The sequence below is a fragment of the Crinia signifera genome, chromosome 4 (genome assembly GCF_055691185.1).
Source record: "Crinia signifera chromosome 4, ASM5569118v1, whole genome shotgun sequence".
NCBI classification, from domain to species: Eukaryota; Metazoa; Chordata; class Amphibia; order Anura; family Myobatrachidae; genus Crinia; species Crinia signifera.
The window spans coordinates 131372705-131390231 of NC_139220.1; the positions used below are offsets into that span (position 1 = coordinate 131372705).

Consider the following 17527-nt stretch of genomic DNA (forward strand, 5'->3'; position numbering starts at 1 on the left):
TAAGAAAATACTTTATTGAGAATTTATCTTTTTAATAAAATTACTTAACTGTATGCCAGATATCCGTCAAAGTATTCAAAAACTGTATACAGTAGATGGACTCAGACTGTTAATGCCTTCAACTCATTAAAGGAGAATTCCTTACAAAATGTTCCAAATTCCTATCCAGATCAATTTTTACATCTATATTAGTGGTCTTATATATTATATTTATAGTGCTGTAGTCTAAAGTCTATAGTATACCACAGAAATCTTTAACAGACCAACTCTGTCTGCACTGCTATGGTCTGTCTGATCCTGGTGACCAATAACCCTTTTCTGTGCATATCCCATTCTGAATGTAAAGTTTATTGGGGAAGGGAATCAACATGTGTTATAATTCAGGTACATCTAAGAGAGAGGTGCAGCAAAGACCCTTCAATGCATTTATTGGCACCTGCTACATCCGAGGACTAATGCACAAAAGCCAAGCAGGACTGTGTTTTCCATGATCATGAACTCCAATCAAAACCCCAAATGTAGGGGATGATGTATCAAGCAGTGACAAGAGTGGAGAAGTGGAAAACTTGCCCAAAGCAATTAATCAGTAGCTACTATGTAGTTGATTATGCTACCTTAAAAGCTGATTGGTTGCTAGGGGCAACTTCTCCACTACAGTACAATTATATGTGTTTCCCCTTCATATGTAGACAAATTACTGTTCTATAAATCACAAATTGAATAGATTGCCAGTAAATGCACAATGCATAGCAACATCTATAGTATTTGAGATATAATTCTTGTTTTATTACTTAACATAAGTTCTGCATTTTTATTTTTTAATTCACAGACTTAGTTGGTATGATATTGGCCTCCGCTCCACCATTATTCATTTGCCACATTTGTATTGCAATTCACCTTTTACAAAACACAGAGGCTGACAAGTTCATTAATAAACACAGGAATGAAAACAGTGATGCGTGGGTGTCTCCATAAACAGCAAGAAAATAAAAGAGTTGCTGGATCTCGAAAGGTCAAGCAAACTATGTAAATCACTTTCTTATTGACAATGCAGGAGACACATCCTTTTACTACAGGTCATGTAAGATACCACTTCACCTCCCAGGGGTCCAATCACACACACACACACACACACACACACACACACACACACATAGATACACACACACCTACTTCAGCAATTTTATAATAAAAACCACTGCAGCTGCCTATTACACAAACTGGTACAACCACAATTAGTAGAAGCACTAAATACCTTATGTTATTATTGTATTAAAAAAATAATATAGATATATGGTTATATGAATAAATAATTAGATCACCTTTAACTAGTAGGACTGTGGCTATAACTTATACAACTGATACAAGTGTCATGTGTAAAAAGCTGTATACCAGTGGTTTCCAAACTGTGTGCCGTGGCTCCCTGGGGTGCCTCGGGACACTTGCAGGGGTGCCCCAGGTTGGTGGTCCAGGACCAATTCAATTTATTTATGGTTAATTATTTATGGGCAAAACCAGTGCTGGTGCCTGACAATCATAAAATGTGCACAAACAGAAGCAAATCCTGCCCGTTACCACATAACTGACCCTTAGAATCGCATATAAACCCAATCTAATTAATGTTTTTTGGGCCTAGGGGTGCCGCGAAAAAATTCTGATAGACTAGGGTACCGTGATTCAAAAACGTTTGGGAACCCCTGCTGTATACAGAACAATGCATGTCAAATAAATAGTATTCCAACAATCTTCTAGGTATTCCTATAATCTGACTGGGGAAGTAAATGATGTACAGTATTTTGTATATCAGCTATCAGTCCCCCTAGCGGAATTCCAAATAGTTTTTTACCATTTCACATACTAACAAAAAAACGTAATTTAAGAATGGTTATATATCTGAGTGACTGATACAATTAAAAAATATGTATATGTATCTGAGGAAGAAGGAACATGCCCTAAATTATTTATTTATTTATTAACAGTTTCTTATATAGCGCCCTAAATGTAATCATGCTGGTGCCACTTTCCTCCGTTGTTTCTGAGAATTATACCAAGTATATTATACCAATACTTTTCTGTAACTTCAAAACATGGATGCCCCTAATACAAGAGTACACTGACTATGTAATACCTCCATTTCTTACAATTACCCTGACTATGGCAAAGAAAAGCCTTCTGAGAAAGTGGACAAAACTGTATGTTCCGTCTCTTTCTGAGGTCCAAACTCATCTGCTGGACACTAGGGGGGAAATTTACTAAAGGAAATTTGTAAAAAATAGGTGTATTTGTATCCAGAAATACACTTATTTTTGACATTTACTATCCCGAAAATACGGCCATTCGTATTCGTATTGATAGCACATCAATACGACTATGAATTGCCGTAATTTCGGGATAGTAAATGTCAAAAATAAGTGTATTTCTGGATACAAATACACCTATTTTTTTACAAATTTCCTTTAGTAAATTTCCCCCTAGAAGTCTGGAAATACTTATACTCTGACAGACGTACAGTATTTCCAGACTTAGGGCCCACCATACACACTAGGCAACATTGAGCTCAAAGTAGCTCGCTTTTTCCCATTCTGAACTTAGAATCGACTAGTGTGTTCTGGATGGAAATAAGCAGTCAGCGCTGATGCACACTCACGTATTAACAGAGGTTGCCGCCTGTTGTCCGGTATTATAGGACGAGTGAACCACTTGCCATAGTTTCCTGCTCTGGAAACTAGTTTACACACATTGAAAATCGCTGGGCTACGTGAAAATTGCTCAGTGTGTATGCACTGAACGATTAATTTGCCAATGATTTTCACAAAGAAGCCCAGTGTGTATATACCTTTGGGGGGGGGTAAGTAGTTTCTACAAGAAGTGTGGTGTTACATCACACAGCTTAATCTATCTTTACAGTATGATGGGAAGGATCTTTTAGTTTTATTAAAGTACTACAAAAGAGTATGGTATTGATATCACTGCCTGAATATGTAGAAGGACATTTTATTTTATAAGGCATGCTGATTGTTGATATGTGGTGGAGCATCAACCAGATGGAAGCCCCCACTTCTCTTCTTTTTCTTTAATTGTATTTCTAATTTAAGTTCATGGTGCATATTTCAAATAATATACAGTAGGTGTACGTTTTGAAAACTTTTCCCATGTACATGAATATACTTATGGATGTTTATTACACTAAGGTTGGTCTTACTTATCGCTAAATATATCAATATCTGGTGTATATGAAACTTATTCTGTATTGTTTGATTTTCCAGTTCTGGATCCTAGTTTTTGTTTGAAGGCTGACTGTTATATGAACCATTTTGAATGTTTTAGGTGTGTTGTGTATTTTTTTAAAAATTGAAAACAATTTGTTCAATATTTTCATCCCAGTAGACCGGGGCCTGCAAGGATGTATTACCTAGACAGGGCTAAACATAGAGGATATAGTGATCTACTAGTCAGCCTCATGCTTTTGGTAGAATGGGTAACTAAACTTTCTGTCTTAATATCAATGTTGAAGAGCTCATTGTCAAAATGCTACACATGGTTAATATTTTCATTCACATGTGGTCAAACTATGGCCCTCTAGGCCTATTCCCACATGATTCCCAAGTCAGTAAATAGCATGTAATCAATTTTCCTGAATCACACAATATACATACTAGAAAATATACATTAGTAATATAAGCATACCATCATAAACTATAAACATTGGAGGAGTAGAATGCTAGCCCTGCAGTATCCAATCACAATGGTCAGCAATGTATGATAAACACTATAGACCAGCGGTTCTCAAACTGCGGGTCTTGACCTTCTCAGCATGGGGTCGGGACTCCACGTTGCTAACCATCAGGCTGATGACTTTTCTAATCTCAGTCAGTGAGTATGAAAAATCTGTAGTATGTTATTTTAGACTCCTCCCATCATTTTGTGCCTCTTCAAAGCTGCCATGTGCTGTCTTCTGACTACACATGTGATGTGATTACCTTCTGCAGTCATTTGCTGGGGTCCTGTAATTATTTTTATTGTCCAAAGGGGTCCCAGAGCAAAATAGTTTGAGGTCCCCTGCTATAGACCACCATGCTGGAAACTGGATCATATACAGTACATACTGTGTGGAGTTGATTCCACCACACTGATAACAGTGGTACCAACTGCCAACTTAAGGCCTACTCATGTTGACACTGTCCCAGCACAATATATCCTGTTTTGCAGTCCATAAAACCTTAAATTTATACATAATTCAAAAGTTTGAAGAACATGCACACTACTTGGCAAGTAGTCTTACAATAACTATTGACTTCACAAATTCTAAGGTGTGATTTAATGAGAGACGTTAAGATCTGACATTAGAACAAATATATAAGTCCCAGGAACTTGCATGGTACAATAAAGAATAAAATCACTTACTACGCCATAGACAGAACAGAGTCTATGTTTATATTTATTGAACACCATCATGGAGAGTGGTGACCAGAATGTGCATTTATTGCAACCCGTTTGATATGTTCTGCAGCAGTACGCACAATGTGAAATTAGTATAGGCCTAACTTGTTTACATGAATACTTTTTAAAATAATAACCAACCAGCAACAAATGTGATATCACTGACTCAAAGTGCACTGGAAAAATCACTCACTTGTGCAGAACTTATTTTTATATAACGTTTTAAAGTCAAAATAATAAAAAGATTTTCTGAAACATTTAAATTTGTGTTATTTTATAATACACAGGTACAGTATCTCTATAGTTATTTGTCAGTCTGATGAAACTGTAATCCTTCAATATTATGTCATGTCAAACCGAAATGGAGCCATTTTGTTCTATATGTTAGGAAGATGCCCACAGCCACAATACAAACCCTGAGCCTATACATAAACTTAACAAATACTTAACAAATCAAAAATTATGTAAAATAATTGACATTAATGTAAATATTTAATAATCATAAGAAGCTTTGTTACATTATTAATTTGAACAGTGTTACGTATTGACAGATTAGAGATTTATCTAACAGTTGACAAAACTAGAATGCCCCTCTTTCTCTTTCCATGATAATACTGTGAAATAAAATCGAAAGAGACCCGGGCACTCATCTCACCCAGTCAGTCATTACCTCATTTCCATATGAGCAAGGTGCTCCAAAAAGCTAAAAACAGTCAAGATCTTAGGCTATGAATTTCTATGAATTAACCATCCTACTGAACACACACATACACAAACACTTGAGGCACAAGAGAACGACGGCAATTTGCAGCTAGCTGCATTGTGACCAGCGGCTCTCAAACCATCTTATTAAAATATCATTATCAGGTCACTGCAGCGAGTCTGGATAGCAGGAGCTGCAATCAAAGGAAGAGGGAAACAAATCCACATGTACAATCATGCATGGGTGGTTTATGTTAGTATAAAGACTGCTAGGGAATTGTATTACAAAAGCAATTAGAAAGCCTTTAATGTATATATTCTAATTCTGACCTTATTGCTGCCTTTAGGAGCAGGGAAATCTGTTTTCACCGGAAAAATGAATGCTTTCTGCACTAATGGACGTGCATTGCTTTTAAATGACTCCAATACAAATATATGACAACACCCGGTATTTACTGATATACCTTGACTTTATAATATTTTAGAACTGCAAAGTTTAGGTGCTTTGTATCCAGTCAGACCCGAATGAAGCCGAACTGATTTGTAAAGCACAAACATTAATCACTTGTAATAGTGTTCCTGCACAAGAGTGGTTTCTTTGAATGATAATCTAAACTGGAGCATTTGAAATCCATGGAAATGATGTGCTGGGGTTCTGCTTGGCAGTAATCACTTAAGCAAACGTATGGATTTATAAAGAGATCAGGAGGTCATAGGTTCATCATTTCCTAATCAGAGCTCCATATATCTGGAAAGAGACACAGCTGCATTGCTGGTGCACTTGTTAACCATCCCTTACACAGCCCCAGCTATTAATCACAAGGCAGATCTGTGTATGTGTATACACGATGAGGTTTTCTACATGAAGTGTTAAGGGGCATACACACGGTGCGATATGAACTACTGATACAGTATAAAACATAGTACATATCGCATCGTGTCTATACAGCTTGTGATGCCGATGCGTGCCCCTGCTTGGTCAGTATTGCATAAAAAATAAAATAAATTAGACTTTACAGGCAGTACAATTTTGCCTAGACAGGCAGTACAATTTTGCCTAGAAAATGTACAATCTATAGAATAGTCAAAACTGTATATAGAACTTGGCCAAAATTGCACTGAGTGGATGTCAGATTTGAAAACTTAGGTTCTAGGAAGTTCCACAACGGTATTGCACATATCAGTGCATTACAGGTTAGTACAAGGCTAATGACTTATTGATTTCATTCTATTGAGTCAATATGTCACCGTAAAAAGAGGTCACTGATCATGTAAAACATAGGTGAACCCCGGTACAAAAAGACAAAAAACAAGCATCACTGAGAAAACTGCAGCAAGAACTGAAAAGGCCTTGGTGTGAATGGCTTATACGAGACCCAAGCTTTGGATATTCCCTGCTCTTTGCGGCTTGACTATAAATTGTTAGGACAGGCATATTTGTAAGGCAAAAGCATGAGCCAGCACATCTCAGAAGCCAGGGAGAGAGTGTCAGCGGCTGAAACAGCAAAAGAAAAAGCACCGTACCTTTAACCAGTCTTCGCAGGATTTGACAACGACATTTGAAAGAGACAGCTATCATTCTTCTTTGCTGCTTTCCGCCAGTAATGCTCGTACACAGCCCAGCTCAGAGAGATGTAGCAGCAGAAGCACAAGCATACAAATTCCTTGCGCGTATAACAGGAGAAGGTAGTCCCAGAGGGGAGTGACACGGTTTGATTCCTCCTGGCTGATGCAGAGATCAGCTCTGTGTCATCTAATGACACCGTATCAGTCACACAGCTCCACGCTGCCACTTCAGCAAGAACCCTGCAGCAATGTATCAGAACGGGCACGATTCCTCCGCTCACACAAGCATTACACGGAGGCAGGTATGATGATGAGCAGGATGGAGCCAGCTCCTTCTCTCTGGGTTACTCCCCATTCATTCTCTGAGCGCTGCTGTGTCTGACATGGGAGCTAGACTGTAGAGGGCCGTGCATTCTGTAAAACAGCATCTTTCTTTCTGCATCCTATCAATGGGATGCTCCTATACGGGAAGCTTTAACTACTGCAGTGCTGAAAGACTGTGGCTTTCTTTTTAACCCTTTCTTTAGTCATTAACCCTAATTTCACAGTGCAGCTGCTAAACCATGAATTATGCATCTTAGTAGTAATATTTACAAAGGAAAAGTTAATGTACCCCTGGTCATAATGCAGCCTATGGCTTGGGAGGAGGAAAATCATATATTATTCAGCACTTGAGGCACCTTTGGCTCTAATGCTGGCTATACATTAGAACGATTTCAGGGTCGAATGCATGCTTTCAACGGCTTGTGCGATACATTGTGTGTATTTTGTGCACACTGAGAGGTGTTTTGGTACAAATGTGCCTGAAAACCCGAATACGCCGGATTACCAGAGAACACCAATGTGCCCGAACACCCGAGCACCTTAGCACACGACCGAGCTCAAACACCTGAGCATGCACCAACACCTTAGCGCACGAATGCATCCGAGCACCAGAAAACACCTGAACACATTAACGTGCTCAAACACACTTGAACACCCAATCACCCCAATGTGCTGGAGCGCATGAACGTGCCAGAACACTCGAATGCGGCCCGAACGCCCAAACACACACTAGCATCTGAGCGCCTGAACACCCTAACGCTGTAGTGTGTGGGCACCTTAACACTATCTAAAGATGGCATTAGCTGCTGTAATCAAACTACAAAAAATGGTTAGCTTTTGGTGCTTGTTGCAGCAATGTCAAATGGATTTGGAAGGAGCCGAGTCGTGGTAGAAAAATCCCTCTTCACAATCTGTGGAGTTCAGTAACAAACACCATCTGAAGATGGCAAAGGTTTCTGCAGTCAAGCTCCGGAAATGTGGAATTTTTGAAACAAGATAAGTGTAAGTCCCCATACTAGTGTTTAGGAGCAGTAGGCCAGATCTGGAGTGAAGGGCAAGGTATATACCCTGTGTTATATACCCACTATATTAAATAACCCTGACAATTTATATAAAAATAGGTAACAAAGTTAACTTTTACATGTTTTTGTATTAATTATGTGTATAAATTTAGTGATGAATATACCCCTTTTAGGCCTTGCTATATACAGTACTGTACAATACACTTATCTGTAAATACTATACACTACTGCATATAAACAACATAGTATGAACAAATTAATGTAATACTTTTTATTAATATATAAAAAATGCATATTAATTTACAACAATGTTCAAAATTATTGTCAGGAGGATTCCAATTTAAAACCACTACAGGAAACATGAGCAATCAAGGTAGCACATGCCTAGCAGAGTGTGTATCACAGTGTGGATAGAGTGGACCAAGACTGCTATTTAATCAGAAGACAGAAAATGAGACGCTTTTTCTCTGGCCTCGAAGGGAAGGCTGAATTTTTCTAAAATAGTTACTTTTAGGACAAAATCACTAGGACTTTTCTGGTACCCCATAATCAGCTTAATTAGTCTGCTATTCACCTTCTTAAGCAATGTCATCTCCATGTTCATGATCCAGTCCACTGCTGCGGTGGGGAGTAGGTGAGTTTGAGTGTGTGTCCCCTTTCTGCCCCCACCCGAGTATCTCTTATCTTCATTAATATTCAAATGCTGTTTTCAGAACTGAAAACCCTGCATTTTTTAAAAATTGGATACTGTGGATATCAGATGAGCACATATCTGCGGCAATCCAAAAATGGGTGTGTGGTACACCCCAGAACTGGGGATACCCCTCATTCCTTTTTTCCTGTTGCCCATCTGTTTGCCCATAAATGCAATGGTGGACTGGAGTGTGCCCAGGGGGTTTCTAGGCGACCACCCCGCAGCTGGACTTCTTATCCGACTAGCTGAGGGACCCCTTTTCGATTGGTGGCTCAGCAGGGCGCCAAAGCAGAGGGGCGGCACTGCCTGTTTCTGGGCAGATTTGGATGCATCAAGTTAGGCCCGGGAGTAGTGAGAGGAGAGGGCAAGAAAGTAAGGAGTAAGCAGTGGTGGCACAGGGCATGCAGGGAGAGACACGCTTGTCCCTGGAACAGACTGACCTGAAAGGACGGAGTGCAGGCACGGTACCCGGAGAGCAGAGCAGCGCAGCCTCACTCCGGCGAAGGCAGTGTGACGCGGAGCCGGCTACAGAGAGCCACGAGATACTCCCGGCAGTGATTGACTTGACAGAAGCCGGCCGGGTAGCGGGGGCCAGAGGAGATACGCGCATCGGCGTCACACCACTACAGCACCCAGCCCCACTGGGAGAGGAGACAGCAAGACCTGGCATCAAGCCCAGTGACCCTGCTGCAGAGAACCCAGGGAGGCAGAGAGAAGGTGAGACCGCAGCAGCGATGATTACCATACCCAACCCGGCGGTCATAAGGAGACATCGTGCGGCTGCAGAGAAGGACCCAGCACGTGGAACAGACCAGAACCGCAGGGCCCACCAGAACGCTGCTGACAGCCTGCAGCAAGGAAAGTGGTGGCAAAGTGCCCAGCAGAGGTTGTCGAGTGCCCAGCAGAGGCTTCCGGCGGTGTGAGCTCACCTTAGCAGTGACCCGACAGGAGCTAGCAACGGTGCCAGAACCCCAGGTACCTCACAATTGCCCATCCCAGTTACCCACTCACCCCAGAGCCAACAGCCCCACTAGCCTCAGAGTACCCAGTGGCCTGAAGCCCTTTTATCCCTTCCTAACCAGGAACTGCATCACCAGACACCACCTGATTTGACCGGCCCTAACAGGCCGTCAGTTGTAGACCCCACGTTCAGGACACCTGGCCGTCCAAACAGGCCCCATCTACACAGGTCACTAGGCAGACTGCTTTGCTTGAGGGGCAATAGGAACTGTCAAACTGCCCATTCACCCAGTGCTTTACTGTGACCAGTTGGAGACTGTACAGGCCCAAGCCTGATTCACCAGCGTTTGTTTGCTACGCCGCACTGAGCGGTATATCGGTGCACCTAGGCCAAAAGGTCCTTAACATTAGGGGTAAACTGCGCAGTTTAAGGGAATTAGTACGCCCTGTCCTAGGTTCATTGTTACCCCAAGTACATTGTTGCATTTTAAACCAGGAATTGCTGTATTTGTATGCGTATATTGTTTATGTGAGACTGTTTGTGCAGCATATTGTGCAAACTGTGACCTAGTGTTGACTGTGGGCCCCACCGCGCACAGTATCCGTTAATTGATTGTATCACACTGTATGATTCACTATACATGGCTAGGCTTTGTGATTTTTAATCGATTGTATTGATTTGTAATTGCTTAATCGTATTTGCTGCATAATATACTGTGCGAATTGCGAACTGTGGTGACAGGGTCGCATCGCGCACGGTATTCCTGTGACCGATCGATACCACCGTTTATTGCCATTCATTACAATCGTTCTTATACACTTACTTCCAGCGGTGACCCGTGATCCAAAGCTGCCTAATAAAATATCTGTCACACCAGGGGACTCAGTCGACAAGACTGAGACCTCTGGTGGGGACCTGGACCGGTACCTGAACCGGGGAGGTTGGAGAGGACCCTTGCGCATGGAGTGCGCGACAGTGCACCCAGAGCCAATAAGCAGTCAGAGGTAAAATACAACCGGAGTTTATTTGCAGATGGTTGTAGTATAACAGACAGTAAAGCATGCAGGATAAATGACAGAGTTCATGCAGATTGCAATACTTTACAGATGTGATGATATGTGGGATCGATGGTGGAACATCGGATGTGAAGACTGTGGGTCCGGAATGACGGACGGAAGACTTGAGCTTGACTGTGGGTCCGGAATGACGGACGGAAGCTTGGCTTGGAGATCCGGAATATCGGACTATCGATGATGATGTGGGAACATCGGATCCGGGTATCGGATATGGAAGCAGACTGTGGGTCCGGAATGACGGACGGGAGATGAGACTGTGGGTCCGGAATGACGGACGGAAGCAGGAGATCCGGAATATCGGACTATCGATGGAACATCGATGGTGGATGATGCTGGAGCATCGGAAGGACCAGAGTCCCGGAGCTAGGCTTGGTCGCTGGGCTGAAGAGGCAGGATCACAGGCGATGGAATAACCTGGACTTCACAGGAGATGGAACAACCTGAAACACACTGCAGCATGGAAGACAACACCAGCATAGAAATACACTTGCACGGAGACAAGGACAGCTGACCATACACTGGAGACAACTGAAGCACTAGCAATGGTTCTGAGAGCTCCCAGCATTCTTATCCCCACTGGGTGGCCAGGATTGGCCGAGGAAGTATGACAGGGAGATCAGAACCAACAGGATTGGACAGCACAGACATGTGACTGGGAAGAACATGGCAGCCCCCATGTCTGCTATGGCGGGAAAGTGTGTTTGTGCACACCATGCTGGATACTGGGAGCAATGGCGGCGGACAGGTGGATTGCCGTGCACTGGGGACTGTCACTGGGAGACAGGAGGCCGGCAGAGATGACGTCTGGACCGCAAGCTGAACCTGCGGAGGCACTTAGCCGGTAAGAAACTCTGTCTGACAGCTCCGATCGTGACAATATCTGTTCACCGTCCTCACTTGTGGTGAACCTGTTATTGTGTGGATGTGTGTGTGGGGGTGTTGCTCTTTGGGGTTCCTTGTTTGTCCCTTTGCCCGCAGAATTCAGGCGAGTGAAGTTGGAGAACCACTGACGGACAGAGACAGGTGGGAATCAAAAGTGCAAGGTACCGGTTACATCCAAACCTCAGTCTGACAACATCACAGGTGCATAAGCATGCAAGTTATTTTACATTGCTAAACCTTGCTCCAAATTGAATTCTCCCCCAAGACTGCTGCTGCATATATCATTGTGTAGCTCAATACCTACAGCATCTTTGAGGACTATATAAATTTCAGTACCTTTGATTAGAAATGTTAACAGGCACTCCCATAAAAGAAACCTCCCCCTTCCCTCTCTCACAGTACCTGGGGAACCACAACAGAAGTGCAAGGGATGCCCAAATGTGTCATTTCCTTTGATCATTTTCTAGCCGGCAACTTTCTTCCCTTTGCCATAAACATGCTCCGCAGAACAAGAAATGACAGATATAATGTACCAAAAACACTGATATGCCAAATAGAGTTAGAGAACAAAGAATACAAATCAATGTATAATATGAAGTGTTGCTTGTATAACCACTTTGTGGAGTTTGTACAAGAATAGAACAACCCAAAACATAATAATGAACCTGTCTACACTTTTCATTCATCCAAATAAAACATTCAGTAAAGCAGTGGACCTAATAAATCTCTGCAATAATGTGCCCAGACCAATTCTAGTTACAGACCTATGCTCTGCAGCTGCTCCAATACTGATGGGTTTTACAAGGCAAGAAAGGCTGTCATTCTGATATATGAATGTGTTTCTTATTTTACTACAGTGTCTTTTAAACTCTTTCCTCCCTTATGCTCCAGTTTATCACTGCAGTAGTTTTTACAGTCAGAGAAGCAGAGTGGAGGAGGGAGAGATAAAAGTTCATCATTGGAGTATCTCTGAAACAGCTACCCCTGAAACGGAGGCACCAAATGCACTCTGGATGCTTCATTACAAATCTCACAAAATTCACCTATACAGCAGGTTGGACTAAAGTTACTAGGCAAATGTAACCAGTGTGGTGGTTCACACTACGGTAGGCAAAGACAAAAATACACATTTGTTCAGTTGCGGAATCTTTATTTTTCGTGAGACAACTATTCGTTGTGGTACCCCAAACATGTCCTGCTCCTCTATGGGGATAAAGAGATTGACAGGAAAAGCCGATCATCAGTTCACAGGGGAGATGCCATTTTACCATTGTGCGGTAGTACAATTACTGCTGCCAACTCTTTGGGATGCCGGCCTTCCTCAATGTACTGTAATAGACAGCAAAAATCTTAGCTTGAGTTTAAAGTGGACCCATTCCTTTTCCTATGACATAAAGCTGGGAACAGACTACAGTATATCAGGGGTTCTCAAACTATTTTACTTGGTGAGCCCTACAACAACAACAACAATTATTACAGGAACCCAGCAAGGGACCATAGAATGTGTGGTCAGCACATTCACAGTCACATTGCAAAAAAACAAAACAAGTGACATGCCTGCTATTGCAACAGGGTGGCACAGGGCAATGGGGTATGGAAGAAGGAGACAGTGGGTGTATACTTAGTGAGTTTTCCCCTCCACTCCTCCATAGTCACTTACCATAAAGTGTGTTCAGTGCACTGCACTGCTCCCCTCCTTCCCTGTCATGCTCCCCCTGCTGCTCCATTCCAGCACTCCCTCCTCCTGGTGCCTGTGGATGACCGTCCTAATGCATACTGCACTTACTAGAGGTTCTTCAAAGATTCAAGCTTCTGCTTGCTAAGAGCTGGCACCTCTGAGTCTGACTGCGATCTTTCAGTTTTATCAGTAGGTTTATTACAGCTCAGAAGCCCCAGGAGAGCTCTCACTGCCAGCAGTGTGTCCCTTGTGGATATTTACATATAGATGAGGGATCCTGGAGCATACCCTGCTTGTGGCAGCAGCAGCTTCTGGGTGGGACAGGAGTGGAAGAGCACTGGAGTGGGGGCGGAGATGCTCGAGGACTCCTCAGCTAAAGTAACCACGACACAATTGATATATGGTCAGTGGCCACATAAAATCGAATAGTGTGTGCCCAGCCTAAGACTCCTCCTCTGACCTTTGGAAGAATAATGCACATAGAAAAACTGGCTTGCAGAATTCTCACAATAAGTCTGTTTACTGACAAATTCATTGTATTAGTCATAGAATTTCAAACACATCAATGCCTTGTGTATAGTCTCTAAGCATTCCCATTAGTCTAGCATAGAAATTCAATGACATGTTTAGGGGCATTACACAAAACCAATATGTTAAGAAAATGAGAATACTAGATTGCCTTGCTGGTTAAAAGCTGGGGTACAAGCAGACATTTCTGGGCCCCATTTTAAAATGTTGTACAGCCCAAGGGAGACAAAACTCATGGGAATTGGACAGGTGGATGCACAACCCCCCTCAGCTGCAGGACCATAACTACGCCAGGCCCCTGCTACTGGCAGCTTTGATAAGAAGCATGTTCTAGTGAGCTGAAATAAGCAGGGGAAAATGCAAATCAACCACACTACACAAACAGTAGTTAATTAACACATCTCTGGCAAAGAAAATTAAATACTTTCTGATAAAAGAATATGTATATGTTGGACACATAGGAGTACCATCTTTCTGCCTCAGAATTAAAAAGTCAAAAACCAATTGCTGGTAGAGCCTACCACACAACTCTCACCATACATAAGCTTTAATATGACTAAAATAAAACATCTTTTTGAAAGGACTGAAATTGAGAGCACTTTGTACCTTTAATTTATTCGCTAATAACTTGCCTACCAGCATTTTCAAACTGATGATATCGGTTTCCCTCAAGAGACCGAGACATCAAAATGATTGCAAAGAGACTGCTCACGGACAGGCTTGTGATCACTATCTCAGGATACACGGGCTTCAGCACTTCCAGTATTGGAAAACAATCCCAGAAACACGTTCTGCTTGCAAACCAAAAAATGTAAATCTCTTGTAGATTGACCAGCATATAGGACTTGTTTACACAATGATTTATGTTACAGTACAGTACATGTGGTGGTTACTGTTGCGGAAGGAATGGATGACTGGTATGGCCCCTGTACTTGCCGTACACATAACCTGCCTAAAAATATAAAGATCTGAGTTTGCTTTATGAAGCAGAGTCCTGGAATAGATTTTTCTATTGATTTACCCTTTTTACTTTTTATTAAATCAAATGAGTGCACTAGTCATGCAGTAAATATATTTTCTCAGTGTGAGAATACAAGCCAATGCATCTTTTTCTGGAGACATTTTCCAAAAGCTTTTAAATATGTTCTTACTTAAGCCACATTTTCCATGGTCCCTAAACAGTGTTCACCATCCACCACTATCCGTGATGATTTGTTGTTAAAGCCAAACAAACAAGTGTTAAAATGAATAGAACTAGATCACCATAGACCTGGGCTGCAGTGGCAGAACTCCCTTGGACAACTGAGTCTCCCACTGCCAGGCAGCCGTCGGTCTCCTGTAGTCAGCACCTCCGTGATGTTCCAGCTACTAAAGCCTTTTAATAATATAGGGGAGTAATCAATTGCGTACAGTTTCCCAATTGCGTGTATAGATTTCCCAACTGATGTAAAAATAGAGTGGACATTGAACATTTCACCTATTCTTGTTGAAAATGGACAATATTTCCGCCTGGAAATATCAGCAGAGGTTGAATACCCCCCATAGCATGAAAAACAATACTGTACTCTGGGAAAGGTCCAGGCTTTGGACTGAGTGTGAACAGAGAGGCCAGTCATCTACATCATGGCTTCTGATTGGTTCTCGCTCACACTAGCCCAATTTCTAGTACAGTATGTGAAAGAAAAGATTGGCCACTTTAGGTGATAGTGTAGCTTTAAGTACTGCATGTGGATGGGAGCACTTAATTGACATTCTAAAGATTACTTTTGTGCAAGTTTATTCGATGCTTTCACTATTGGCATCATTAAACTTGAATCCCTTAGGCCTCCTAAAAAACAAACAGTTTCATTTACAGTGAAGTATGCAAATTACTTTACTCCTCTACCCTCAATAAAACGTACCACATTAGCCCTAAGCACTTTCTAAAGGAGCAGTAATCTGTGCAGAGGCTTACGCTATGTTGGGATAAACTATTTCCAAAAATCACAGCCTGTAAACCTTCTGGTTATAGATGGCAAACATGATAAATGTTCATTTTAAGAGAAACTGAAAAATACGCTGGAAAGTGGAGTTTGTATGAAAGAGCCTTATTTGTCCAATTTTCCAAACTCAACAATTTGGAGAACATTCACACTTCCAAAGAATTCTTCCATGCTTACTTATGTAATGAAAACAATTTATAAGTAGATGCTGTTTTGAAACCAAGTTTGACTTTTGTATGATACAGATACATTGATACTCCGTTGCAGTGCAATGTGTTTGTGTATGCACACCACTTTGGAATTAGGATTCACCAAACAAGGGAATCCTGAAAACCTATACACCAGTACAAAGTTAAATTATCAATGCGCTAATATGCTGATTATAGCTAAAGTAACCACCACAAAATTATTTGTAAAGTAAAATATATTACAGGGTGAATAGCCGTTATCTAAATTATTCAGAAACCCATAGTTTCCGGAACATATTATTATTTTTTGCTTAAAGCACTAATGACCTGTAACGGGCACTACTGCTGGGGACATGACCTGTAATGGGCACTACTACTGGGGACATGACCTCTAACGGGCACTACTACTGGGGACATGACCTGTAATGGGCACTACTGTGGACATGACATGATGCTGTATGTAACAAGCACTACTGGGACATGATATGTAATGGCCACTACTGGGGACATGACCCTCGCAATAAATATGTGCAAGAAAATGATTGCTTAGCATTCAAATTCAGAGCCTGAGATAGTACACAAACTTTGTTTTACGTTTTGAAGCCTTGTTGCATTCACAAATAAAATATATTTTGTCTAAGGGATACTCAACCTGTATTTATTTAATTTATAGCATCACATTTATTATAAAACATATACCTTATAATGGCACTCCAGGAGTCCAAACAAATTAATAAAAATAAAAAAAGGGTACTTGTGTAGGTTCACGGCGCCACCTAACGCTATGCTAACAGCGTAGCCCAACGGCTGCCTAGCATAGTTAGCGTAGTGTCCCCCGCAGCAGCCTTGCGTAGTCAGCGTAGTGTCCCCATCAGGCAGCGTAATCACCGTATTCTCTCCGTGAGCTGCAGCTGTCTCCTGTGTCCCTGGCAAGCTTAGTGAGCGGCTCTCACACAGCACCAGTAAGTGCCAGATCCCCTGCACTGGCAGATGTTGGCGGAGAAGCTATCATGTGGGCACCAGCGGAGAGGCGCTCCATCTGCCTGAGACGCACGAGCGTCTCATACGCTTGTGCCTCAGGGTGCAGCAACCATGCCGGTGTCCGCTTCAGGGAGATGGTCAGGGCTAGGGGTTCGGTAGCACGTGCGTCTCGTGCACAAAGGCGGGGTGCGGGCGCAAATGCGTCTCATGCACAATAAAGGAAGCATTTGCCAGGGCTCCATGTTATATACTGGAAATGCCTCCATTTCAAACTCCCACTGTCCACGCCAGTCCGAAGCGTGGCAGGCGTTGCGCCCCACGAGGGGACACGGTACGCATTCTCCCGAACTGTTCATACCCCCTCTATCTACATCCATGTGGAGTTGATTTTATAAAGTGTGGGGACGCGGAATACACGCCAAGTAATTTGCCTCCATTCGCCACACTTCTGGATCGTTTTATGTATCCCCTCGCGAGGCTTGCAGGCTGATTGAGGCAAGAGC

The 17527-nt window shown here is 42.2% G+C and overlaps 1 protein-coding gene across 14 annotated transcripts in view; it reads right to left on the minus strand.

Moving 5' to 3' along the window:
- GRIP1 (glutamate receptor interacting protein 1) overlaps nt 1-17527 on the minus strand; it is a 483847-nt gene that overhangs the window by 197002 nt on the left and 269318 nt on the right. The window contains exon 1 of one of the 14 annotated variants that reach the window (XM_083182481.1): nt 6667-7101. The exons of the other annotated variants lie outside the window; for them this stretch is intronic. Within the exon in view, the coding sequence (XP_083038607.1) occupies nt 6667-6721 (55 nt within the window). The 5' untranslated portion in view covers nt 6722-7101. Of the gene's footprint in view, nt 1-6666; nt 7102-17527 lie in introns of those variants that run through there. 14 annotated transcript variants of the gene reach the window in all.